Below are 27,106 nucleotides of genomic sequence, written 5' to 3'. Positions count from 1 at the left end.
AGCCTGAGCACCGGGTGGTCATCAGTACCTCCTCGGGCCAGTGGCCTGTCCAGGCTGCATCACGGGAAGAATCGTGCACTGGTTGCTCCTGACTTTCCCTCCAATAGGCCCAGCGGGGACCATCCCAAAGCCTGGACTCTCCATCCCTGACTGTCCCCCCTTGACCCTGCATGGACCACCCCTCCCCCCTGACTCTCCCTTCTCCATTCCTGATGCTCCCTCAGTGACCCAGCGTGGACCATCCAGCACAACCACACCCGGGAGAAGCAGTGTGGCTCAGTGGAAAGAGCACGGGCTTTGGAGTCAGTGGTCGTGGGTTCAAATCCTGGCTCTGCCAATTGTCAGCTGTGTGACCTTGGGCACGTCACTTAACTTCTCTGGGCCTCAGTTGCCTCATCTGTAAAATGGGGACTGACTGAGCCTCCCGTGGGACAACCTGATCACCTTGTATCCCCCAGCGCTTAGAACAGTGCTTTGCACATAGTAAGCGCTTAATAAATGCCATCATCATCACCCAACTCTGCCAAGGGCCCGGCCCAGACCATCCCGGACCTCCGCCCAGGTCCCTTACTCTTCCCCTCTCCATCCTCAGCCCTCCTTTTAGTGACCCAGCATGGCTCATCTCCCCCCACCCCCTCTGATTTTCCCTACTCTGCCTCAGTCACCACACCACACCACACCTGGTGCGGCTCCCTCCTTGCTCAAAGACAGCCAGCCTGGGGAAACAAGTGTGGTCCTTGGGAGAAATTCTGAGAGGGTTTGGAGGTGGGGGTGATCTGCTTTAGCTGACTCTGGGCTGTGCCTTCCTCCCCACCAGACAGTGCAGCGCGGGCTCTTGGAAGGAAGTGCCATCCACAGGACCGGATCAGAGGGTGCGTTTGTGAATGTGGGTGTGGTGTCCTTTCTGTGATGCGGAAACGGGGTTGGGGGTGTGTGCAAGACTGAGACCCCCAAAGATTCTCAGAGGCCCGAGGAGGGGGCTGCCAGCTGGAGAAGCCCCCTGCTACAACGGGAGGTTTAAGAAGAGGCTGAGTCGAGTCGCCCCAAACAATTTTACTGACAACGACGGGAGGGGAGGGCCCAGGCCCAGCCGCTGCTGTTGGTGAGGGTGGGGGGTTATGGCGAGGGGTCACAGTGTAATGCCCACACAGTGCGTGGCTGGGAATGGGGGGGGGTGGGGGTGCGGCAGCCATAGGGGAGGGGCAGGTGGACTCAAAATGGTCCCACAGGGCAAGATGGACAATGGCCCGAGATGGACAACCGCTGGGGAGTCTTTGCTGCCAATCAGAAAGACGTTTGTCGCTCCCCCTGTCCCCTCTGCCCCTGCCCGTTGAACCTGGGGAGGGGCCTGGGGGTCTGGGATGTTATTGCAATGGACAGAGGAACCCAGCCCCCAGAGGGTCAGCACAATGATGGGGGGGGGTGGTGACGAGAACTCTCGCCATTAGGTGGAAAAACAGAAGCAGCTGGGCCCGGCCCTAAGGAGCTCCTGGGAGGAGACTGGGCAGTTGAGTGGCACCGGGGCATCCCCAGGGAGCCGAGACCAGAAAGCTGACACACAAAGGCGGTTGGGTTTCAGAGTTGCCACTTCCCATGCTGGCACGACAGCTCTCGCACATGCTCCCGCCTGCCCCGGGCTCAGCACCCCTTCCAGAAACCGGGTCCTCTGAAAGGCCTGGTCCGCAGCCTGAGAGGTGGGCAGAGGAGGAGGCTCTTCCCCCCAACCCACCCGCCTGTGGCATCCTGACCGCAGTGATCGCCGTGCCCTCCCCAAGCCGCTACTCCGCCAGCCGGACGGGCACACACCTCAGAGGGGAGACCCGATCGTCCCTCAAGTGGGACAGGGAGAGAATTGGGGCGGACAAGCGGAATCCCGTCCCTTAAGACGGCTTCCACTCCCCTGCCCTAGTCCTGGATGGTCCCTGGAAGCCCAGGCCCGAGGGCCCTCTCATCTAGTCAGTGGTTGAGCAGGAGGGGTGAGGGTCAGGGCCCATCTTCCTCTTGGAGCTCTTAATTCCCCCCGCCAAACACACACAGACACAAGATCCACTTGGCTCCCGACTCTTGGTTCTCCCCCTGCATGCCGAGCTGTGCCGCAGCCAAGAGAAGGCTGAATTCGGGCCTCCTGGCTGGGCTGCCATCTTGGGCCCATCTTTGGTCAGAGCTAGCAAGGGGAGTGGACATTCCGGGTGGAGGGTTCTGAACAAGCAAAATGCCTCATGGTGATCACTGGGAAGCAAGTTTCCACTAACCTTCCCTTCCGCAGAGTCCAGACTTGGTTGAAGTCCCTTTCCCTGCTCCCGCCAGCTCCCAAATTCCTCCTCTGTGCTGGGATGCTCACCAGGGCCTGGAAGGTCATTATTAGCCCCAGCCCGGGCGAGCACAGGTGTTACTCCCATTTTTCTTCCTCCGGCTAATCAATTCCTCCCTTCAGCTGTGTAGACCGTCCCCCTTCGACCCCTGCCGCAGGACAACCGTCAGGCCACGGACACAGGGGCAGAAACACAACCACCACAGCGGAGTCCGGTGGGGACAGGACACAGAAGCCAGCGTGGACACGGAGTAGACACAGAGTGGACACGGAGCACACGGACACGACAGGGTAGGGTTTGGCTTTTTCGTGTTTCGTTATTTTGTAAAGAACAGAGGTGATCCCTGACAAATGAAACAAACCGGACGTGGGGGTTGGGGATGGGGGGGGGGGGGGGCTTCACACAGACATTACCATGGAAACCACAGGAGGCCATGACCGGCAGAGCCCCAGGGGGTGAGGGCCGTGGATAAGGCTTCCACGGGAGGGTGAGGGGTGGGCAGGGGCGAAAGAGCTGGGCCGTCCCGCAGCAACCCCTTCCCCTTCTTACCCACTCAAACACCAATTCCCTCTCCCACCATACCTACCGTTGGGTGGGGGGGTCGGGGGGGAGGGCCCGGATTGTCCCCCACCCTTCTCCTGGCTCCCTGCTAGCACCTTCATCTCCTGATCGCCAAGCACCAGAGACAGAACATCGCTGTATTTGCTCATCACCCAGCCCCGCCTTTGGTCCCCACGTGGAAATCATTGGGGGGTGGGCGGAGCCAACTCAGTGTTCCAGCCGTTTTGGATCGGGAATGGTTCCCTGATCCCAAAGTCTGGCGGGGGACAAGGACGGGGAGGGAAATTAGGGTAACCGCACCTCACCCGGCCCGCCCGCTTTCCAGATGGAGAAACTGAGGCCCAGAGTGAGAAAGTGCTTGTCCCAGGGCCACGCTGGGCAGCAGGGCCTCGAGCTGAAAGCCGAGGTCCTGCCCCCCTCTTTCAGACTCCCTGGAGGCGTCCCCCGACCCCCGCACCCCACCCCACCCAACAGACACACACATACACCCTGCTTCTAGTCCTTCCCCTTCCTTGGGCCTGCTGCGGGCAGACGGGACAGATAAATTCCTAAACGGTTTCCCGAGGTCCCCTGCCCCTCCGCAAACCGTTCCCACCCCCCCGCCCCCACCTCGTCTCGACCGCGACCCCCATCCCCTCTTTCAGTTTAAAAAGTGGAAAGCCCCCTCAGCACCTGTGACTGCTGCCCCAGCGAGAGGCGAGAGGGTGGACTGGTTAGCCAGGCGGCCGAAGAGCGGGGGCCAGGCCGTGATGGGCGGGGACTGCCCGTCGGGGTCCTGCAGGGGGGGAGCCTGGCCCTCTCCCCCAACCTTCACCGGCCTGCAGCTCAAAGAGTCCGCCGACAAGTCCCAGGCCGGGGACCGGGGCCCGGGCCCGGCCGGCCTGGGGGACAGTAGGCAAAGATCCTGTGTACATATGTACAGTGTCCGAAGTCTGGGGACTTGGAGCGTGGGGACCGAGGTCCGGGGTCGGCCCGGTCCACCGGCGCGGTCCCCGCCGGCGGCCAGGGCTGGGGGCGGTGGGCAGGCCGAGTCCTCGGGGCGCGGCGGGCTCAGAGGTGTCGTGGGCTGGGGTGCCCGTTATGGTAGAGCTTCTGTTTGATGTGCACCATGTTTCCCGCGGTGGTCGCCGCTGCCGCCGCTTCCTCCTCGTACTGCTGGCGCTTCCCAAACTCCTTCAGCTGGCAGAACTTGGGCAGCCACGACCAGGAGGGGTCTGACGGACGGACGGATCGAGGGCCCGAAGGCCGGCGCGCACAGGGAGGCAGAGAGGGAGGGAGGAAAACGGGGGACGGGGTGAGCCTGAGTCAGCGGAGGGCCCGTCCCTTGGCCAGGAACAGAGGGACACACACACACACGCTTAGAATGGGTTGGATTCTTTTTTTTCCCTCCGTATCCGTCTCTCCTGCAGTTTCAGCCCAGCCCCAGGTGCCTCTCGGGTGCTTGATAAATGGCGAGGGTTGGAGGACGGCACACACAGCTCACAGCCATGCGGGACTATAACACACACGCGCACACACGCAACGGTCATCTGTATGCCAGAGGAAGCACCGCCCCCTGCCCAAACGGCTCAACACCCAGTGACTGACGAACCCACAGCCTCACATTCCCAGTCTCACGTTCTCGATGACCCACGCGACAGCGGCGGAGAATTGCGGAACTAGGCTTTAGGGGGAAGATCTGGGTTCAGATCCTGCTACAGACTCTGTGACGTCGGCCAGCTGACCTGAGGTCTCTGTGCTTTGGCTTCCCCACCTGTAAAAGGGGGGTGGGGATCCCGCTCTGCCTCCCCTTGTAGGGATGGTGTGAAGATGAAATGAGGTGGCGGACGGGTGAAGTGTTTGGGGCGGTCCGGAAAATCCACGCATCCCCGGGCCCTGTGTCACATACAGATACAGGTCTACATGACCGGTGTCAGGCACAGCCACACGTCCAATGACACGCTGCCCCGCGTCCCGCCCAGACGCTCTTCCCGTGTCACACAAAGACGCAGGCCTCCGTGACCACGGTCACAGACACATATCACCCCCGGGCACTCTTCCTCTGTCACACACTGATGCAGGCCTTTGTGGCCAGTGTCACACAGTGACATGTCCCAAGTCACACGAAGACACAATCCTACATGGGCAGTATCACCCCCAGCCAATCCCACGTATCCCAGTCACGCCTGGACCCTGAACTGACCCCTGGCCTCTCCCGACCCTGCCTGTACTCAGGGTGCCAGGGAGGGAGGGCACCCCCACCGTCCCCCGGTGAAGGGGCCGAGGAGCCTTGCGGGTCCCTGAGGCAAACAACTCCCCACCTCGCCACACCGCCAGCATCCCGCTCTGGGCGGCCGGGTGGCGGGACCCCCGTGGGGAGCTGCCCAGTTGGCTCCAGTCCCCCCCTCCCCCAGCTCCGAGGCCTGAGGGGGGCCGGGGCCGGGGCCTGGGAGGTGAGGGGCCCGTTGGGGGCAGGAGGAGCAGTGAGGGGGGGGGTGTCCCCGGACTCACCGTAGCGGCGGCTGGCCCTCCAGGCGCGCACGGCGCAGTGCAGCAGGCCGTCCACCCAAACCAGGAACCAGCTGATGCAGAAGCCCAGCAGCAGCCCCAGCATCAGGTCGATCTCCTGCTTGGTCACATTGTCCGTGACAAAGTAGTTCTCCGACGCGTCCACCACAGACTGGTCGCCGTCGTACGGGATCACGTAGTGGATGTGGTGCCTGGGGGACGGGCCAATGGGCCAGGGACGGGAGCCAACCCTACCTGTGGGCCCGCGGGGCTCGGGGCAGGGAGGGGCTCCTCAGGCAGACGGGAATTTGGACCCCCCCACCCCATCCTCCGGGCACTACCCAATCCTTCCCCCTACCCCGGCAGGCGACCGGCCATCCGGCCCCAGGGTGATCGAACCCGAGAAGCATCCAGATACGGACTGGTCAGAGTCAGCCTGCACGCTCCCCCATATGCGCGCGTGCACACATGCACACAAACACACACACCCCACTCACACCCACGGTCACTTAGGAGCAGGGGCACTACTGGTGTTGACCCCCGGTGGCCCAGGCCTGGACCTTGTCCAGCCTCTCCCACCTTGGGGGAAGCAGGTTTCAAGCTAAGTTGACACCCGTGAGGAAGGGAGGGAACCGGTGTGCCTGGGGAAAGGATTGGGAGTGGGGAGAGGGGGCGAGCATCCCCTTCCCCACCCCCAGGGTCACTAGCGACTCCTGTCAGGACCCCACCCCTTGAGCCCCCCTGGTGCCCCACTTAGCTTCCCGGAGGTTGTAGAAAGTGGGAGTGGGTCCCGGGGGGGTGGGGAGGTACTGCCCGCCCTCTGCAATGGTCCCAGGCATAAAAATCTAATGATTCTACTGGTTAAATGCTCCGGGCCGGGCCCTACACCGAGCGATGGGGTAACTACAGTACAAGCAGATGGCACCGAGTCCCCGTCCCACAAGGGTCTCCCAGTCTAACGGAGAGGGAGAACGGCATTTGATCTCCGTAGGACAGATGAGGAAACAGAGGCCCAAAGAAGCAGAGTGACTTGACTGAGGTCACCCAGCAGGCAAGTGGCAGGGCTGGGATCAGGGGCCAAGTCTCCCGATTCCCAGGCCCAGGGTACTTCCCTAGGCCGGGCTGCTGTTGGTACCTTTCTACGACTCCTCCAGCTTCAGCCCCCGGATGGAGGCCGGAGGGGGCCCAGTAGGCCCCCGCGCTGCTCAGCTCTGCGGCCCCCAGGCCCGGGATGGCCCGGCAGCGCGGAAAGGGAAGGGGAGGCTGAGGCTGAGCCACATCTTGGGCTCACTGCCTGACCTCCTGGAGCCGGCTGTCTTTTTTAAACCATTACCCTATTGCCAGATTTCCTTTAGTCTGCCGCCCGACTTTCTTCCGTTGCATAAGAGCCCCCGTGCCTCCGGCCTGGGGCAAAAACAGTCCCAGGACCTTCTCCGGAAAAGCTCCGGAGGGGCCGAAGAGCCTGGGCAGGGCACAGGTGGGGAGGGGAGAGCCCGGGCCAGGGGCCACCAACCGGGGAGGGGTCCTACAGAGCAGGGGTTGCCAGCATGGTCCCACAAGCCGCCAGGCCCCGTGCCCCCTCCAGCCCTCGAAAGTATCTCTCCCCCAGATCCGGCCCCTTCGATCTAGTTAACGATCATCAGTGGCAGTCTGGGCCGGGCAGGGCCCACCACGAGGATGGGGAGATTTCCCCCCCATCCTGTTTCCACACTTTCCCGTGACCTGACAGAAGGGAAAATTGAGGCAGGGCCTGTTGATTGGAGCTCTGAGCCCCCCCGGAACCCCCACCTCAAACCACCACACCTGTCCGGGGATGGGGGAGAAGAACCAAGTCCTTCTCCCGATCTGCCGAAGAACGGCCTCTGACGGATGCTCAGCCAGTCACACATGACCTCAAAGTGGTCACTGGGGTTTGGGGGCGGGTGGGGGGAGGAGGCGGGCGTTGGGTTGATCGGCGCCAGGGACGAAAGGAGGGGAGGGGATGGCCGGGGAAGGGGCCCACCACCACATCCTACCTTGCTGCTCAATAAGCGGTCAGTAAATATCACTGGTTGATTGACTGATTGCTAAGTTTACCGGGGCAGAAAAGGACATTATTCTCTTTTCCAGCCAGCCCTACGCTCCTAGGACGTCTGATTGAACCTGCCACAACTGACGACCACTCCCCAGCCTTACACCCGGCCCTACTCCATCCTCCTAAGACGGGGTGGGGGGGTCCTCTGCCACCCAGATATCTCCCCCCGACCCCTAGCCCCTCTCCACTCTCTCCTACTGCCCGGGCCACCTTGAGTGGGACCTGACGGTCAGCAGGAGGGGGGTCTCTGCCACCCAGATATCTCCCCCCGACCCCCCAGCCCCTCTCCACTCTCTCCTACTGCCCGGGCCACCTTGAGTGGGACCTGCCGGTCAGCAGGAGCTGGGAGACGGCCCCCAGCCTGACAGGCGGAGTCTGCCAAGCGGGGGTGGGATGCCCGTCCACCCCCCAGCTCCTCGGGAGATGAACCCTGCATTCGCCACCCCTCTCCCCCATCCCGGGTGGGGGGTCCGAAGGCCCCGGACAGCAGGCCCCGGCCCCCACGGGACGCTTTGACTAGGCGGCGTGGGCACAAATGCCCCACGGAGGGGCAGGGGGCAGGGGGCAGGGGAGAGGGAGGCGTCACCCCTCGGGCCCCCCGCAGCCCCGGCCCGGCTCCATCCCAAACGCCCCCCCTGCCCCATTTTAAAGAAAAGGGCTCCACCAAGGCAGAGTCGGAACCCGGGCGGGCTGTCGTCCTTCCCCCGCCCGGGCCTCTGCCGCAGGAGGGACGGAGGGAGGGACCGAGACAGGGAGGGAGACAGGGAGGAAGGCCCCCAGTCTCAACCTCCGAGCCCCCCGACTCCCGCCTCGTGCCCAGACCCCTCCCCGCCGCTCAGAGCCCAGTGGAGCTCTCGGAGGAGCCCAGAGGAGATTGTGTGTGTGTGTGTCCGTCCGTGTCCCCCGGCTCCTCCCTCCCTCCCTCCCTCCGTCCGTCCGCCCGTCCTGGGGGGTCCCGGAGGGGAGGGATGGGGAGGGCCCCGGTCCCGGGGTCCCAAGGTCCGGCGTTACCTTCCACAGTTGCAGTGGCAGACGCGGTCCTCGCCCCTCAAGTGCGGCAGGATGTAGTTGTGAAAGCGGTCCAGCAGCGCGTTCATGTCCAGCAGGCAGGCGATGGCCTGGAACAGCCCATCCCCGGGCCCACACTCAGACCCCCGCCCGGGGGGCAACGGCCGCCCGGCTACGGCCACCGGCCACCGGCCACCGGCCACCGGCCACCGGGCAGGACCGGGCCCGCCCTGCAAGGGGGCTCCTCCTCCTCCTCCTCCTCCTCCTCCTCACAGCCTACCTACACACACACACACACACACACACACACAGTCACACACGCGCACACACGCACCGAATCTCAGCGACACTCACAGATACAGACACACACACAGACACACACAGGCCCACACACGCACACGCACGCCACAAACAGAGGCTCACTCCCAGGGACGCGCGCACACACACACACACACACACACTCGCCCACAGAGTCGCCTCACGGGGGCAGGCGCACACACACAGACACACACACACAACACACACAAACACACGCAAGGACACCGAGATACGGGGCAAGGGCACCCCACGGAGCCGCACAGTGTCGGCCGCCCGATCTCGTCTCTCTCCGTCTCCTCTCTCCCGCACACACCCAGACCCAAACAGGCACGCAGACACACAGACACACACGCAGACCCAGACGCGCACGCAGACACACAAACACACAGACACACGCACACAGATCCCCAGCAGAGAAGCCCCGATAAACACGAGGAGCCCTCCCACCACCCCCGCCCCCGCGCCGCCCCCCGGAGTGTCTCGGCGCGTGTGTGTGCGTGTGTGTGTGTGTGTTGTGTGTGTGCGCGCGCGCGCGCCTCACCATCACCACGGACGCCCCCAGGATCAGGAAGATCATGGTGTTGGCGCTCATGGGCATCCGGCGGGGCCTCCCGGGACCGGACCGGGACCGGACCGGGCCCGGACCCCCCCCCCCAGCCCCAGCCTCCTCCTCCTCCTCCGGCCCTCCTCCTCCGGCCCTCCTCCTCCGGCCCGGCCCGGCCCGGCCCTCCTCCGGCCCTCCGAGGTCAGCCGGGGAGGGGGAGGGGGGAAGGGGGAAGGGGGAAGGGGGTCGGCGGCGGGGCCGCGCCGCGCGCTCCGCAGGCTCTCGCTGCCCCCCGGTCCGACCTCCCCAAGCGCTCTCACGACGCCGCCGACGCGCGCGCTCCCCTCTTCCTAAGCGCGCGCGCGACCCCCTCCTCCTAAGCGCGCGCCCCCCTCCTCCTAAGCGCGCGCCCTCCCCCTCCTCCTAAGCGCTCGCCCTCCCCCTCCTAAGCGCGCGCCCCCCTCCTCCTAAGCGCGCGCCCTCCCCCTCCTAAGCGCGCGCGCCCCCCTCCTCCTAAGCGCGCGCCCTCCCCCTCCTCCTAAGCGCTCGCCCTCCCCCTCCTAAGCGCGCCCCCCTCCTCCTAAGCGCGCGCCCTCCCCCTCCTCCTAAGCGCTCGCCCTCCCCCTCCTAAGCGCGCCCCCCTCCTCCTAAGCGCGCGCCCTCCCCCTCCTAAGCGCGCGCGCCCCCCTCCTCCTAAGCGCGCGCCCTCCCCCTCCTCCTAAGCGCGCCCTCCCCCTCCTAAGCGCGCGCCCCCCTCCTCCTAAGCGCGCGAGCGCCCCCCCAAGCGCGCGCCCTCCTCCTCCTAAGCGCGCGCGCCCCCTCCTCCTAAGCGCACGCCCGCCCTCCCAGCGCACGCGCGCCCCCTCCTCCTAAACGCGCGAGCGCCCCCCCCAAGCGCGCGCCCTCCTCCTCCTAAGCGCGCGCCCCCTCCTCCTAAGCGCGCGAGCGCCCCCTCCTCCTAAGCGCGCGCGCCCCCCTCCTAAAAGTGCTCGCGACCTCCTCCTAAGAGCGCGCCTCCCTTCCTAAGCGCGCGCGCCCCCCCAAGCGCGCGCGCGCCCCCTCCTCCTAATCAATCAATCAATCAATCAATCGTATTTATTGAGCGCTTACTGTGTGCAGAGCACTGGACTAAGCGCTTGGGAAGTCCAAGTTGGCAACATAGAGAGACGGCCCCTACCCAACAGTGGGCTCACAGTCTAGAAGGGGGAGACAGAGAACAAAACCAAACATACTAACAAAATAAAATAAATAGAATAGATAGGTACAAGTAAAATAAATAGAGTAATAAATATGTACAAACATATATACAGGTGCTGTGGGGAAGGGAAGGAGGTAAGATGGGGGGGTGGAGAGGGGGACGAGGGGGAGAGGAAGGGAGGGGCTCAGTCTGGGAAGGCCTCCTGGAGGAGGTGAGCTCTCAGTAGGGCCTTGAAGGGAGGAAGAGAGCTAGCTTGATGAGGATGGGCGGAGGGAGGGCATTCCGGGCCAGAGGGAGGACGTGGGCCGGGGGTTGATGGCGGGACGGGCGAGAACGAGGCACAGTGAGGAGGTTAGTGGAGGCAGAGGAGCGGAGGGTGCGGGCTGGGCCGGAGAAGGACAGAAGGGAGGTGCGCTCCCCTCCTCCTAAGCGCGCGCGCGCCCCCGCCTCTCCTCCTAAGCCCGCACGCGCGCTCCCTCCTCTCCTCCTAAGCGCGCGCGCGCTCCCTCCTCTCCTCCTAAGCGCGCGCCCCACCCCCTGCCGGCCAACCCCCCCCCCACCTCCCCATTCATCCCGTCCTACTTAACGACCGATTAAATCATCATAGTGATGGTGATGATCAATCAATCAATCAATCAATCGTATTTATTGAGAGCTTACTATGTGCAGAGCACTGGACTAAGCGCTTGGGAAGTCCAAGTCGGCAACACATAGAAACGGTCCCTGCCCAACAGTGGGCTCACAGTCTAGAAGATGATGGCATCTGCTCACCTGCACATATGTAGATTCATTCATTCAATCGTATTCATTGAGCGCTTACTGTGTGCGGAGCGCACAGTCTAGAAGATGATGATGGCATCTGTTCACCTGTACAAATGTAGATTCATTCATTCAATCGTATTTATTGAGCGCTTACTGTGCGCGGAGCGCTGGACCAAGCGCTTCAGAAGTAATAATAATAATAAATGATAGCATTTATTAAGCACTTGCTATGTGCAAAGCACTGTTCTAAGCGCCGGGGAGGTTACAAGGTGATCAGGTTGTCCCATGGGGGGCTCACAGTCTTAATCCCCATTTTACAGATGAGGGAAAAGAGGCCCAGAGAAGTGAAGTGACTTGCCCAAAGTCACACAGCTGGCAAGTCATAATGATAATGATGGCATTTGTTCACCTGTGTATATGTAGATTCATTCATTCAATCGTATTGAGCACTTACTGTGTGCAGAGCACTGGCCCAAGCACTTGGGAAGTAATAATAATAATCATAATAAATGATAGCATTTATTAAGCACTTACTATGTGCAAAGCACTGTTCTAAGCACCGGGGAGGTTACAAGGTGATCAGATTGACCCCCCAGGGGGCTCACAGTCTTCATCCCCATTTTACAGATGAGGGAACTGAGGCCCAGAGAAGTGAAGTGACTTGCCCAAAGTCACACAGCTGACAATTGGCGGAGCCGGGATTTGAACCCCTGACCTCTGACTCCAAAGCCCGGGCTCTTTCCACTGAGCCACGCCAGTACAAGTTGGCAACATATAGAGACGGTCCCTACCCAACAGCAGCCTCTGTTTGTACGTATTCATTACTCTATTTATTTTACTTGTACATATTTATTCTATTTATTTTATTTTGTTAATATGTTTTGTTTGGTTGCCTGTCTCCCCCTTCTAGACTGTGAGCCCGCTGTTGGGTAGGGACCGTCTCTAGATGTTGCCGATTTGGACTTCCCAAGCGCTTAGTACAGTGCTCTTCACACAGTAAACGCTCAATAAATACGATTGAGTGAATAATACAATGGCATTTATTAAGCCCTTACTATGTGCAAAGCACTGTACTAAGCGCTGGGGAGGTTACAAGGTGATCAGGTTGTCCCATGGGCAGGCGGGGTGGGGGGGGGAGTTCACAGTCTTAATCCCTATTTTACAGATGCAGTAACTGAGGCCCAGAGAAGTGAAGTGACTTGCCCAAAGCCACACAGCTGACAATTGGTGGAGCCGGGATTTGAACCCATGTCCTCTGACTCCAAAGCCCGAGCTCTTTCCACTGCGCCACGTGAGTGAATGAATGAATGAATTTGTTAAGCGCTTACTACGTGCCAAGCACTGTTCTTTCTAAGCGCCGGGGGAGATACAAGGGAAGCAGGTCGTCCCACGTGGGGCTCACCATCTTAGTCCCCATTGTAATAATAAAAATAATAACGATGGCATTTATTAAGCGCTTACTACGTGCAAAGCACTATTTTAAGCGCTGGGGAGGTTACAAGGTGATCAGGTTGTCCCACGGGGGGTTCACAGTCTTCATCCCCATTGTACAGATGAGGGAACTGAGTGAGGCACAGAGAAATGTGCCAAGCATTCGTTCACTCATTCAGTCGTATTTATCGAGCACTTACTGAGTGAAGAGCACTGGACTAAACGCTTGGCAAGTACAAATCCTACTAAGGCCGCCCCTCCCACCCCCGGGAGAGTAGAGAAGCGGCATGGCCCGGTGGCAAACACACAAGCTTCGTTGCGAGCCAGAGCGTGGCTCAGTGGAAAGAGCCCGGGCTTTGGAGTCAGAGGTCATGGGTTCGAATCCCAGCTCTGCCACATGTCTGCTGTGTGACCTTGGGCAAGTCACTTAACTTCTCTGAGCCTCAGTTACCTCATCTGGAAAATGAGGATTAAGACTGTGAGCCCCACGTGGGACAACTTGATCCCATTGTAGCCCCCCAGTGCTTACAGCAGTGCTTTGCACATAGTAAGCGCTTAACAAATGCCATCATTATTATTATTATTATTATTCTAAACCTGAGCTCCGCCACTCGTCTGCTGGGTGAGCTTGGGCAAGGCCGTTCACTTCTCTGGGCCTCAGTTACCTCATCTGGAAAATGGGGATTGAGACTGCCGTGTGGGACAGGGCCTGTGTTCAACCAAGTTGCCTTGTATCTACCCCAGTGCTTAGAACAGTGCTTGGCATATAGTAAGCGCTTAACAAATGCTTTCATTACTACAATGTAACAATAAAGACACATTCCCTGCCCCCAGTGGGCTCTCTCCATTCCTCCCTCCTGCCCCGGGACCAAGTAGGGGTGGAGAGGGAGGGGGGAGAGCCTGGCCTGCCCTCACAGAGGTGTTTGGGGGGTGGGGTCCCCCTCGGATCCTGGGAGGATAGGGGGAGGGCATCACCCCCCGCCAGCGGAGGCCCCTCCAGACTCCTCAGTTGGGGAAAGAGCCCGGGCTTTGAAGTCAGAGGTCATGGGTTCAAATCCCGGCTCTGCCACTTGTCAGCTGGGTGACTTTGGGCAAGTCACTTCTCTGGGCCTTAGTTCCCTCATCTGGAAAATGGGGATGAAGACTGTGAGCCCCCCAGTGGGACAACCTCATCACCTTGTAACCTCCCCGGCACTTAGAACAGTGCTTTGCACGTAGTAAGCGCTTAATAAATGCTATCATTATTATTATTATCTCCCCTGTCCCCATTCTGGGCGGGCCCAGGGAGAGGTGGGGTGGCCCAGATAACTGGTGGACGGACCCATAACCCTACAGCCCCAGGCCCAGGCCAGCCCCCTAACCCCCACTCCCCACCCCTGAAACCCTCTCCCTTCTCTGGGCAGCCCCCCAGGTGGGCCAGTGGGGAACAGACAGGATTACAAGGGAGCCCACGGGCTGCGATTCCGGTTGGAAAAGGTCCAGGAATCCCATCATTTCACACACCACACCCACCCCCGTCCCCAGATCCCTGGGGACCACCACCACTCGTGGCCTCAGTGGGAGCGCTGAGGGGTGTCAGAGCTCGTGCCTCAGCATCCCCTAAGGTACAGCCAAATACCACCTACAATGGGAGTCAATCAATCAGTCGTATTTATTGAGCGCTTACTGTGTGCAGAGCACTGTACTAAGCACTTGGGAAGTACAAACTGGCAACATATAGAGATGGTCCCTACCTTGCAGGGACCAGGGTCTGGACACCTGATTGCGTCCGGCCGAGCAGATATAGCTGCTGTCCTCCTCAGAGTCACCCAATATTGCAGACCCGCTCCCCGGGGGATGCCCGTGCACTTGTGTGGGGCTCGGATGTACGTGCCAGGTGGGAGTACGGACGTGGGTTCCGGAGAAACTCCGGAGGCGGGGCCGGGGGCATTTATCCCAGGTTCTCTCCTACCAAGCAGGAGCCTGACTGGAAATTTGCTGGTGGCCGGGGCATCGTGGACCCCGGGAGCAGGGCCGTGGGGAGAGGCTGCTTCGCCTGGTCACGGTAGCCCAGTAGCCACCGGCGACACGCCTCCGACCGCCCAAACTAGGCCTCCTCGCTAGTGGTTCCTCACCCAGGCTTCCAGAGTGGGTATGTGTGAATGGCTGCATTTAGGAGACACGAGGGAGGAAAAAACCAAAAAAAAAATTAACTTGGACTTTAATCCCCAGCGCCTTGGGTCAGAAACCCCATTCGCGTTGGGTGGGACTTTTCCCAACAGTTCCCAGTCTGTGGGTCGGGAACCTGGGGAAGACCAGGAACTTGGTTTTCCCTGCCTGCTGGGAGCCAGGAGACGGGTCTAGGTGACCCCTCAGTAGCCTTTCTTGGCCAGAGGTCACCAACCGCCACAAACTACATCCTCAGCCACAACCCGGGGATCCTGGAGCAAAGACCTGGATTCTGTTCCTCCTCCTGCCACATCAGACACAGAGAGGACGGGGATTGGTTGATATTTTTCTTTTTTATTGGACACCTCAGTTTTATCCCTAACGATATACAGACCCCACCCCAAGTCACGGCTCCCTCCACAAACTCTGAAGAGTCCAACCGGTCACTAGGGTTACAGGAAAAAACGAACAAATAAACCCTCGCACAACTAAAAAGACTTGTAAGCTGGAAAAAAAAATACAATAGAAACCGCCTTTAATCATTCCGAGGGGGGGTGTAAAAAAAAAAAAGATCCTCTTATAGTTAAACCCCACTTGCACCTGGGAGAAGTGGGGCAACCAAAATCTTGATTTTTGTTTATCTTAAATATATGACCTTTCCATCTCATTCTCCTATGTACAGTTCCGTGGGATGAGGCTGCCTTCCTCGGGCAGGATCCCTGAAAGGAAAAATAGATTCCGGGCAGGAAGAAAATATGAACAAAAGAAAGCCATGGTGCTGGTCTTCGGGGAGAAAGGGCGGCCAGGCGCTGGAATCCTGACACACATGCTTCTTGCGGGGGCAAGGGTCCGGGCCCCGGAGCGCCCGTCAGTAAAAGCAAACGGTGTGAAGAAAAGTCCTGCCGCTTTTCTCTTCGAATTCTTGTAGCAACTCGTCGATTTCGTTTTCCATGTCCTCGGTGTGCTGTATCTGGAGGGAGACGGATGAGTAAGTCGAGCTCTCCGGCCCCGAGAGGAGGGAGGACGGGCCCAGGGGTCTGGTGGAGGGGAGGAGGCAGAGCTTTGCCGCACACAGCGTGCACACGGTGTGCGCGCGAGGGCGTTCGAAAGTCCGCGCGACGCACGACATGTTCCCACTGTCGGCAAGCTGAGGCCGGAGGTCCCGGGCCCGTGCACCTCCCCCGGCAGGCCGGTTGGGAGAATCCTGGTGACCCGGGGACGGAGGTGGCCGGGAACCTGGGTGTCCACGCCTTTCCCGGCTCCGCTCCCCATCTCGGGGACCCCGCTTACCCCAACCCCACAGGGGTGTCGGGGCAGGGAGGGGTGTTGGTGGGAAGCGGCATCCCCGGCTGACAGTCCCCAGGGGCTCTGGCGGCGGGAGGGTGACCACCAGCTGGGCAGCCGTGGACACCTAAGTCCCCGGGCAGGCGTGAGACTCCCTCGGGGAGAGGGAGCTCGGGAGACCGGCCCTGCCCGGCTCTCGGCGTCAAGACCCGGGACTGTCTCCCTGATCTCCCATCCTCGTGTCTCTCTCCACTTCAATCCATACTTCATGCTGCTGCCCGGATTATCTTTGTCCAGAAACGCTCTGGGCATATTACTCCCCTCCTCAAAACTCTCCAGTGGCTACCAATCAATCTGCGCATCAGGCAGAAACTCCTCACCCTGGGCTTCAAGGCTCTCCATCACCTCGCCCCCTCCTACCTCACCTCCCTTCTCTCCTTCTACTGCCCAGCCCGCACCCTCCGCTCCTCCACCGCTAATCTCCTCACCGGGCCTCGTTCTCGCCTGTCCCGCCGTCGACCCCTGGCCCACGTCATCCCCCGGGCCTGGAATGCCCTCCCTCTGCCTATCCGCCAAGCTAGCTCTCTTCCTCCCTTCAAGGCCCTGCTGAGAGCTCACCTCCTCCAGGAGGCCTTCCCAGACTGAGCCCCTTCCCTCCTCTCCCCCTCGTCCCCCTCTCCATCCCCCCATCTTACCTCCTTCCCTTCCCCACAGCACCTGTATATATGGTTGTACATATTTATTACTCTGTTTATTTATTTATTTATTTATTTTACTTGTACATTTCTATCCTATTTATTTTATTTTGTTGGTATGTTTGGTTCTGTTCTCTGTCTCCCCCTTTTAGACTGTGAGCCCACTGTTGGGTAGGGACTGTCTCTATGTGTTGCCAATTTGTACTTCCCAAGCGCTTAGTACAGTGCTCTGCACATAGTAAGCGTCAATAAATACGATTGATTGATTGATTGATTCTCGGGGGCAGAGCCGCTCTGCGGTTTCCCAGGAGGGGAACGGAGCCACGAGCGCTGCCTCGATGGCCAGCAGGCACCTGGGGGGATCTGGCTTGTACATAATAATAATAACGATGGCATTTATTAAGCATTTACTATGTGCAAGGCACTGTTCTAAGCGCTGGGGAGGTTAGAGGGTGATTAGGTTGTCCCACGGGGGGCTCACAGTCTTCATCCAGATTTTCCAGATGAGGTAACTGAGGCACAGAGAAGTTAAGTGACTTCCCCAAGGTCACATGGCTGACAAGCGGCGGAGCTGGGATTTGAACCCACGACCTCTGACTCCAAAGCCCGTGCTCTTTTCCACCGAGCCACGCTGCTTCTCGTATTTACTATTCTATTTATCTTGTTAATGATGTGCACCTAGCTATAATTCTATTTGTTCTGACGACTTGACACCTGTCCACGTGTTCTGTTTTGTTGTCCGTCTCCCCCTTCTAGACTGTGAGCCCGCTGCTGGGTAGGGACCGTCTCTATACGTCGCCGACTTGTACGTCCCAAGCGCTCAGTACCGTGCTCTGCACACAGTAAGCGCTCAATAAATACGATTGAATGAATGAATGTATGAATGGTTAACGGCCCCCCCCCGCCCCGGCAGGTCCGGAGCCGGAAGCCCCCAGCCGGATACTCACACACTGGCAGAGTTCACAGATGAGAAACGCTCCCAGCGTGGCCTCCTCGTGGTTGTCCTGGATGTCCACGTTGATCACGTGCACCGGCTGACAGGTCTCCTGCTCTCTGGAGTTCAGATCTGAACGGGAGACAGAGGCCGGGCGGTGAGTCCAAGAGTCAGACGCTGCGGGGAGCGGGGGCTGCGTATCCCCCGGAGGCCCGCCCTCGGGGCTGGGGACCAACCAGCCAACCCCCCTGAGAGATGGGGGGCCGTGGGGCGAGGCTCCGTGACGCTCCCCCCTTCTCCAAGAGACAGGCACCAGCGGCCCCTCCCTCCCCGCTGGCCTCGGTTGCCAGCATTCTCCGGACTGAAAGCTCGCTGTGGGCAGGGGAGGGGCCTACCAGTCTTCTTATATTGTAACAATAATAATAATTAACAATAATGATACTTGGCGCTTACTAGGTGCCGAGTACCGTGCTCAGCGCTGGGGTGGACACCAGCAAATCGGATTGGACGCGGTCTCTGTCCCATGCGGGGCTCACAGTCCCGATTCCCGTTTTACAGATCAATCAATATTTATTGAGCGCTTACAGTGTGCAGAGCACTGTACTAAGCGCTTGGGAAGTACAAGTTGGCAACATATAGAGACGGTCCCTACCCAACAGTGGGCTCACAGTCTAAAAGGGGGAGATGAAGTTACTGATGAAGTTAACGAGGGCACGTGATAGACACGCGGCAGAGCCAAGTAGAACCCGTCACCTTCCGACAGCCAGGCTTGCGCTCTCGTCACTACGTCACGTACTCTCCCAAGTGCTTAGTATAGTGCTCTGCACACAGTTAGCTCTCAATAAATACGACGGACTGATCCAGCCGACCACAGAAAAATGACGTGGTACTTGTTAAGCGCTTTCTGTATGTCAAGCACGGTTCGAAGCGCTGGGAAAGATACAGTGATCTCTAGACTGTAGGCTCGTTGTGGGCAAGGATCATGTCTACCAACTCTCATATGGTACTTTCCCGAGTCCTTAGTATAGCGCTCTGCACACTGGAGGTGCTCCATAAATACGACTGATTGACCGGTTAATCAGATAAGCACCTCCTTCAAACGCATCACTCCACGCCTCCAAAACCTCCAGGGGCTCTCCGTCGGAAACTAACTCTTGCCCGTTGGCTTCGGGCCCCTCAACCTGCTGCCTTCTCCTCTTCCTCGTCACCTTTCTCTCTCCCCACTCCTCCTCAGCTAACCAACCTTTCGGCACCTTACTCTCCGCTCTCCTGACTCCGACCCATCCCGCCTGATCTTCCCCCCACCTACAGCTCTCTCCCGTTTCATATCTGCCAAATCTTCCACCCTCCCTGTGATCGAAGCTTCCTTAAAACCCGCCTCTTCCGAGAGGTCTTTCCCGATCGATCCCCACCTTCCCTAATCAGGTCATTCTGCTAGTCACCCTTAGTTTTCAGGCAGTATTTAATTGTTATTTAATCGCCTATGTTTGTTTTTGATACAGTGCCCTTAGAACAATGCCTGGTACATAGTAAGCGCTTCACAAGTACCATAATTACCCTCTGGCTGTAAGCTCATTTGGGGCAGGAAAGGTGTCTTATCAACTCTGTTATATTTTACTCTCCTGAGCACTTAGTACCGTGTTCTCACATAAGAAGCACTCAATAGATACAACTGATGGATTGATTGTCCTTCTCCTTTGAAACAGACCCCGCTGATGGTGACGTTCACCTGTGAGTGTCTGTGTGGCTCAAACAGGCCGATGCAGGACTCCCAGTCCCCGACCCAAAAAAGGGCCATCCCTTGTTGGTCTGTCGTAGCCAAAGTCTGCAGCACTGGGCTCGGTTTTTCTCAATTTTTGTTTTTATCATTTATCTCTAGGCTCTAGCTTTTGTCTCCATTGTACGTTCGCCACCTGCACCTGCCTGGGTCCTCCCTTAGACGGTAAGCCCTTCAAGGGCAGGGACTGGGCCTTTCGTTTCTCCACCTGCTCCCATGTGCCCAAGCAGGGGACGGAAGGCGGGCAGGCATCCGACTCGGCGCCCCAGTGATGGAGAAACCCTCCCGTGGGAGCCAAGCGTGGGGACGCTCTGCCACCAAGCGCTCCCCTGCGAGCCCCTGGGGAAAGGATGAACATTTCTAGCTGTGACTAAGGCTCTGTTGGCCCTGGCAAAGCAGCCTGCTGCCCCGATCATTTTTCTACAAAACCGTTCGGGTCACGTTTTCCCCACTCAAGAACCTCCAGTGTTTGCCCATCCACCTCCTCATCAAACAGGAACTCCTCACCATTGGCTTTAAAGCACTCAACCACCTTTCCCTTTCCTCACCTCCTACTCTACTTCAACCCAGCCCACACACTTTGCTCCTCTAACGCTAATCTCCTCACTGTACCTCGATCTCATCTACCTCGCCGCCGACCTCTCACCCTCATCCTGCCTCTGGCCTGAAACACCCTCTTTCCTCATATCCAGGAGACAATTACTCTCCTCTCTTTCAAAGCCTCATTGAAGGCACATCTCTTCCAAGAGGCCTTCCCTGCCTTAAGCCCTCCTTTCCTCTTCTCCCACATATCCAGGAGACAATTACTCTCCTCTCTTTCAAAGCCTCATTGAAGGCACATCTCTTCCAAGAGGCCTTCCCTGCCTTAAGCCCTCCTTTCCTCTTCTCCCACCCCCTTCTGCATTATCCCGACTTGCTGCCTTTATTCACCCCCCCCTCCCAGCCCCACATCACTTATGTACCTATCTATCATTTCTTTATTTATACTGGCGTCCGTCTCCCCGTCTAGACTGTAAGCTTGTCGTGGGCGGGGAATGTATCTGTTATATTCTTACATTGTACCCTCCCAAGTGCTCAGTACTATGCATAAGCGCTTAGTACAGTGCTCTGCACACAGTAAGCACTCAATAAATACAATTGAATGAATGAGTAGGCGCTCAATCAATATGACTGACCGACTTGGGCAGCAAATGCGAGACCCTGACCCTCTGCTCAAAGAAGCCAACGGGATGATCTCGTCAGGAACGTCCGGGGTCGCTCCCCTCTGCATGGGAAGGCACAGGATCCTAATTCCCAAAAAGAGAACCCACCTCTCCCGTTTCCACCCACAGCTCCCAGCCGCCCCAGCCGTCGCCTGCAGCAGGCCCCGGTCTCCGTACGTACCTTCGACGACCTGGTCGTACACTCGCTCTTCACACGTGAGGATGAGATCGAACAGGTCCTTGCAGTTCTGAAACCTTTCCGGCCGGGGCTTGATCCTTTTATTTCGGTCCAGCATGTGCAGGATTCCGTTCTGTGTATAGCTGAGTGATTGGAGTTAAGGAACTTTGAAGGGAAAATGGGGTTTTCCGGTGGGAGGGAAGCCCTTACGCGGACAGGCTTGTTAGTCAAAGGAGGAAACCAAGGGGAATCGGGGTGGTGGCCCTCCGACTCCTTTCTCACCAGCCAGAGAGTCCCCGGCACCACTGCTCAACCTTCCTGGCACTTTAATCGATCAATCCGTCCTAGTTATCGAACGCTTAACTGCGTGCAGAGCACCGAACTGAGTGCTTGGGAGAGTGCAATACAGCAGAGTTGCTAGATACATTCCCTGCCCACAGTGAGTTTACAGTTCAAAGGCTGGGGGACACATAATTAATATAAATAATCTAGAATACATAAATGAAAGCTATGTACATCATTTCTGGTACCATCTCATGCCTGTCAAGGCCCAAACGGGCCACGTGGAAACCGGGTCTGCTTGGTGCTAGGAACCTGGGAGACTGGCGGTGCGAAGAGATGCTTGGTCCACTGATGCACCTCGGAGGGGAAGTAACCTTTGCCAATCACAAGACGGGCCGGTTAGCCACACTGCAGACGTGCCCGTGGCCAGTGCCATTCAAGGCCCAGCTCGATATTCCCTTGGGGCCAAGGTTTTTGGTCCTCCTCATCACGAGAGGGCCTGGCCTAGGGTATCCAGGCACTGGGAGAATGAGGATCTCCCTTCACGGCTCCTCCCGGCACACCCCTCGGGTAACGTTCATGGTAAGTTGTCCCAGAGCCACCCCAAATCTCCACAACTGCTCACCCAATAAATAGCAGATCGGGTCTCTCTAAAAATTTCCAAGCAAGGCCGGGATCGGAGCCCGTGTGCTGGGGTGGCATCCCCATCACCTCCAGTTCCAGCCTCTGTCCCGGGGTACACCCGAGGCTCAAACCCTTGCCCTGCTGGAGAGGCGGCATCTGGGGACCCCCCCAACAAAACCAACTTCGGGGTGCGGCCGAGTCGGACCCACGATAGGGGGTTCGCGTGGGTTTGAAAAAGGTGTTGCCGGGCAAAGGGATCGGACGGAGAATTCGGAGGGTGGTGGCGGTGGCAACAGCTCCTGCCAAGACCTCGGTTGAGGCAGAGAAGTGGGGAAATGAGCTGGGGGTGCCACTGAAGTGCCCAGAGCCCAGGGAGCCAGATCCGACTCAATCAGCTCTCTCCCTTCCTGCCTTACTCGTTCAATCGTATTAATTGAGCCTTTACTGTGTGCAGAACACCTTACTAAGCGCTTGGGAGAGGGCAATGCAACAATAAACAGACACATTCTCTGCCCACAACGAGTATACGGTCTCATCACACGCTGATTTCCTACTACAATCCAGTTTAAACTCTTCGCTTCTCTAATGCCAACCTGCTCACTGCCAGATGCCCTTCATCTGGCCTGGAATTCCCCCTCTCCCTTCACACCACTACACTCACCTTCAAAGTCTGATTGAAATCACAGTTCTTTCAAGAGGCGTTTCCCCAACCGAGGCCTCACTTCCCCCACGCTCTCTTTCGAACCTGGATTTGTACCCTCCAAACACTTGATAGTCACTCCCCCCTCAGCCCCACAGCACTCTCATACATATCCACTTTCCCGCCTTAATTTACCTTCACATCTTCCCTGACTCCAGGCTGTAACAATAACAAATGCGGTATTTGTTAAGTGCTTACTACGGCAGTCCCCGTCTCACACAGGGCTCACGGTCTTAATCCCCGTTTTCCAGATGAGGTAACTGAGGCCCAGAGAAGTGAATGACTCATCCAGGGTCACAGAGCAGACAAGTAGCAGAGTTGGGATTAGAACCCAGGTCTTTCTGACTCTCTATCCACTAGGCCACACTGCTTCTCCCGTGTAGCTTCGCTGTATGCCCTGTGCAGACAGGGAACGTGTCTACCAATTCCGCTGCACTCTCCCAAGCACTTGGCAAGTGCTCAACAAATGTCACAGACTGAGCAGACTCCACTTGGACGGGGCTGCAGGGAAGGGCCGCAAAATCTGAACCACAAAGGAGGCGAGGAGTGGAGGGCCACCGCCCCTCGGCCCCTCCGAGGGTCCCCAGCACCCCCGATCCGTGACGGAGGGACCACAGTCAGACGCAGCCTGGTCCTCAGTCCTGCGCCTGGGGCGGAAAACAGTTGAACCAGCCGAGACAGATGGCTGCCTCCCCCGTTTAACAGAGCTCTCCGGAATAGAGAGAGTGGGCAGTGTTAGGACGGGGCTGGAGAGAGGGGGCGGCGGGGATGTCGAGGCGCTGGGCCTCGGCCGCCGTTACCGGATGAGCGCCCCGTCCCAGCTGGATCCACGCTCCGGCTCCCGGCGCCTGGACTGACTCAAGTCGGTCGGTCCGTTGCGCCGACACACTCCGGGCTTCCGGGCCGAGGAAAGAGTGTAGTCCCCGCCCTGAGGGAGCTTGTGTTCTAATGAGGCTATAGAAAAGGTAATTGTGGTGCTCACTAAGCGCTTACCCTGTGCCAAGCTGGGGTAGATACAGTGCGATCAGATCGCACACAGTCCCAGTCCCCCACGGGGCTCACAGTCTAATCAAAACAGAGAACAGTTTCCAGATGAGGAAACTGAGGCGCCGAGAGTTTAAACGACCTGCCCAAAGTCACACCCAGCAGGCAAGTGGCAGAGCCGGGGTCCAATCTTGGGTATCCTGACTCCCGGCCTGTGCTCTTTTCCCCTGGGCTACGCTGCTTCCGACTCCCAAGAGCTTCGGAAGATACGAGATCCGGCGAGGGGCCCGAGGACGCCGAGGTTTCCCAGGGCGACGTGGGGTGGGCATGGCTTCTGGCCGGCCCAAAGAGGAGCCCGTCAGGCAGTAGCCGCTTCAGAATGACGGTAGCCACGACTCTTGCTCGTTCCCTTTAGGCCAAGACAGCAGGCTGGGCGTTTCCCGGGAGTTCTGGGCAGATCCAACGCGGGCCAGGTTCGCCCCAGGAGAAACATGACCGGTGCTAACCAGATGCTGTGGAAGCAAGCCTCCTTCAGCACAGCCAAATCGTCGTAACCGGGCCGGGGCGAGAGCTCGGGGGCGGCCGCGAGGAGTTGCGGAAACCCGGAGAGCCAAAGCCCAGCCGTGGTGTCCGGGGGTGCCCCAGAAGCAGCGTGGCCTAATGGTTAGAGCAGGGGCTTGGGAGCCAAAGGACCTGGGTTCTCACCCCGGATCTGCCACTGAATGATAATAATGACCATGATAGTATTAAAGTGCTTACTATGTGCCAGTCACTGTACTAAGCGCTGGGATGGATACGAGCTAATTGGGTTGGACACAGTCCCTGTCCCATGGGGGATTCATAGTCTCAATCCCCATTCTACAGATGAGGTGACTGAGGCACAGAGAGGTGAAGTAACTTGGCCGAGGTCACACGGCAGACAAGTGGCAGAGACGGGATTAGAACCCACGACCACGTGACTCCCACTCCCATGCTCCATCCACTGCACCCTGCTTGTGTTTGCTGTGACCTTAGGCAAGTCACAAGCGCTTAGTACAGTGCTCTGCACACAGTAAGCGCTCAATAAATACGATTGATTGATTGATTCTCTGTGCCTCAGTTTCCTCGAGGCAAAATGGGGGCTCGATACCTGTTCTCCCCTCCTCCTTAGGCTGTGAGCCCCATGTGGAATAGGGACAGTGTCTAACCTAACTTGTATTTTTCCTAGAGTTTAGAACAGTGCTTGACACATAGTGATGGCTTAAATACTATAAAAAAAATCACTATAAGCATTCAGTCATTCAGTCATATTTATTGAGCACTTATTGTATGCAGGGTATTGTACTAAGCGCTTGGGAGAGCATGACAATAGAACAGATTCCCTGCCCACAGGCTGGGGCAAGAACTCAAGGGTGACCGTGATGAGTTGCAAAAACAAAGCCCGACGGTTGTGCTCGGGGGTGCCCAGTTGCAGGGAAGCGCCGTGGCCTACTGGATAAAGCGCCGGTCTGAGAGCCCGAGGACCTGAGTTCTAATCCCGATTCTGCTACTTTGCTGTGTGACTTTGCACAAGTCACTTGACTTCCCTGGCCCGTTTCCTCAACTGCAAAATGGGGATTCAATACTCGTTCTCCCCTCCAACTTGGACTGTGAGCCCCATGTGGGACAGGGACGAGGCCTGACCTAACTTGTATCTACTCCAGAACTCAGAACAGTGCTTGACACGGAGTAAGCGCTTACCACAATGCCCTCAGCAGCCCCGCAGCTGCCTCCCTTGGTGAATGTAAACCCAGGGCCCTTTGGGCGTGCAAAGAGAGTCGGGGATAACATGGTGGGAAACCAAACCTCCCAGAGTCCATTTCCCTCAGCAAATCCGACGAGAGAAGCGCTCCGTGCTGGTCCTCGGGACCTCTCGATGGGCGGGATGAGCGGCACAGGGGGCGACTAAGCCACAGCCCACAGAGAATCCACAGCTGCTAAGGCCAAATGCATTTCCAACCCCCTGGAGGTTGGCTGGCTCCTTGGTCAGGAATCCAGCCCTTCCTCGAAACACCTCCGGATAGGGATAACTCTGTTTGGTCCTCTGGGAAAATGGACTAGCATTCTCCTGGATTCACTTCTGTCCTCCAAGAAACGGCCCATGATGGGGGCTTCCCCAGAGAAGAATCTGTGTTCTGACCTTCAGGCACTGCCCTCTCGGAGAGACATTAGGGGACTCAGGACATTCACTAGGCCAGAGGAGAATACTTGTTCTCTCCCCTCAGGGCCCCTCCCCACTCCCAGCCCCCACCAGGGAAGCCGCATGTTTTGTTGTCTGTCTCCCCCTCCTAGACTGGGAGCCCGTTGTTGGGTAGGGACTGTATCTGTTGCCGAATTGTACTTTCCAAGCACTTAGTCCAGTGCTCTACACGTAGTAAGCGCTCGATAAATACGACTGACTGACTGAATGAATGAATAAAAGGCCCACGGCCTGGCACTGGGAAGATTCTCAGGTGGGTTTCCAAAAACCTCAGGACCACTCTGAGGGCAGCAGATAGGTCACCGTGTCCCCAAGATAATCTAACAGGCTACTGATTTGCTTCATTGCCCTGCTGGAGGAGAAACCCCAAAACACAAATTCCCGGAGACCCTATAGAAGCCTACTGGCCCAGCCCGGGGAAGGCGGCCCACTTTCCCATTGGGTGGTCAGACGGAAAGTGCCATCCATCTCAAAGGGCCTAACGTGGGAGCGCATCCCTGGATTCTGCTTTCCCCTGGGGCCGGGCAGACTTGCCTGCCTTGGCTGCAACAGTGAGGGCAGTGGCTTCAGTTGCTCTGACGGCCGCTGAGGATGGCCTTTTTTTTAAACAGTGGTGACTGCCACAACCACCTCTGCGCAATAGGCCTATTCAGGGTGTGGCTGTCTTTGGTCCCAAAGGGCCAGTTTTGGTTCAGCCAGGTGGTTGAGGTTGGGCTTGTTTGACCTCCCAGCCGGGGCTGGAAGCGGGGGAGAGGGGTGGCTGGTAGTCGAGCCGGTAAGGGGTTAGCCACCCTCTTCCACCCCCCCACTCTTTCCCCTGCTCCTCCCATCGCTCACCTCTTGCTTAAGGTGACCCAATTTCCGGTCACTGAGCCCAGGCCGGACCGGCCCACCTTCGGCGAGCGTGGCTCCGTGCAAAACCCATTAGGGTGCTCCCTGGTCCCCGGGCCCCAGAGCCACGAAGCCCTCGATTCCCTGTTGCTCCCTCTCCCCAGCTCTCCCTGTGGGCCTCCAGCAATTCGGTCAAGGTTGGCGTAACCGCCTCCTCTTAGAACCTGCCTGGGATACACACCTCGTCTTAAAAATCAGGAAATCATGCACCTCCAAGAGAGGGGGAGTGTAGGGCGCTTTCTAAAGTCTGGGCCCACGGCACTTTGACCACAGAATCCCGGCAGCTGGAGTAAAGTAAGCTCCCCGCTAGATTGCAAGCTCCTTCAGGGCAGGGACTGCAACTATACCGTACTCCCCCAAGTGAAATGCTCTTCACACAGTAAGCGCTCTATCAATCCTGTTGATCGAATGAATGGGTGCCCCTGAGACGTCTCGAGTTTCCCTTGACCCCCAACTAACGACGAGAGCCAGGGCTCAAACTGGAGCGGCCTCTC

At 58.4% G+C, this 27,106-nt stretch overlaps 2 protein-coding genes and 1 long non-coding RNA gene across 4 annotated transcripts in view; 1 reads left to right on the top strand and 2 right to left on the bottom strand.

Annotated features, from left to right (window-relative positions):
- The first annotated feature begins 818 nt into the window (after positions 1 to 818).
- On the top strand, positions 819 to 7,970 carry LOC119928161. 2 transcript variants are annotated; one of them, XR_005451052.1, is made up of 3 exons: positions 819 to 872; positions 2,435 to 2,602; positions 7,470 to 7,970. It is a non-coding gene; the product is annotated as an uncharacterized LOC119928161 (long non-coding RNA). The 2 variants fall into 2 exon arrangements; XR_005451051.1 differs by lacking the exon at positions 7,470 to 7,970 and adding an exon at positions 3,518 to 3,601.
- Positions 3,737 to 9,386, bottom strand: TMEM240 (transmembrane protein 240). Its single transcript, XM_038746143.1, has 4 exons — positions 9,302 to 9,386; positions 8,446 to 8,552; positions 5,364 to 5,572; positions 3,737 to 4,087 (listed from the first exon to the last, which is right to left on the bottom strand). Exons 1-4 carry the CDS (start codon positions 9,356 to 9,358, stop codon positions 3,924 to 3,926), a joined length of 537 nt encoding a protein of 178 aa, XP_038602071.1. The 5' UTR covers positions 9,359 to 9,386; the 3' UTR covers positions 3,737 to 3,923.
- Positions 9,387 to 15,177: 5,791 nt separating this feature from the next.
- SSU72 (SSU72 homolog, RNA polymerase II CTD phosphatase) overlaps positions 15,178 to 27,106 on the bottom strand; it is a 50,146-nt gene continuing 38,217 nt past the window's right edge. The window contains exons 3-5 of the mRNA XM_038746916.1: positions 20,917 to 21,056; positions 17,770 to 17,888; positions 15,178 to 15,813 (exon numbers count right to left, since the gene is read on the bottom strand). Coding sequence (XP_038602844.1) covers positions 15,712 to 15,813; positions 17,770 to 17,888; positions 20,917 to 21,056 — 361 coding nt within the window. The 3' untranslated portion in view covers positions 15,178 to 15,711. The remainder of the gene's footprint in view (positions 15,814 to 17,769; positions 17,889 to 20,916; positions 21,057 to 27,106) is intronic.

This window comes from Tachyglossus aculeatus, chromosome 5, assembly GCF_015852505.1.
Source record: "Tachyglossus aculeatus isolate mTacAcu1 chromosome 5, mTacAcu1.pri, whole genome shotgun sequence".
NCBI lineage: Eukaryota > Metazoa > Chordata > Mammalia > Monotremata > Tachyglossidae > Tachyglossus > Tachyglossus aculeatus.
This window is presented reverse-complemented; position numbering and strand designations above follow the sequence as displayed.

What these genes read in the sequence shown, in the direction of transcription:
- TMEM240 (XM_038746143.1), bottom strand. Translation starts at nt 9,358, where the DNA reads ATGCCCATGAGCGCCAACACCATGATCTTCCTGATCCTGGGGGCGTCC. An exon ending in TGGGGGCGTCCGTGGTGATG is followed by an intron (nt 8,553 to 9,301) that starts GTGAGGCGCGCG and finishes GGGCTGTTCCAG; the next exon opens with GCCATCGCCTGCCTGCTGGA. An exon ending in GAGGGCCAGCCGCCGCTACG is followed by an intron (nt 4,088 to 5,363) that starts GTGAGTCCGGGG and finishes TCCGTCCGTCAG; the next exon opens with ACCCCTCCTGGTCGTGGCTG.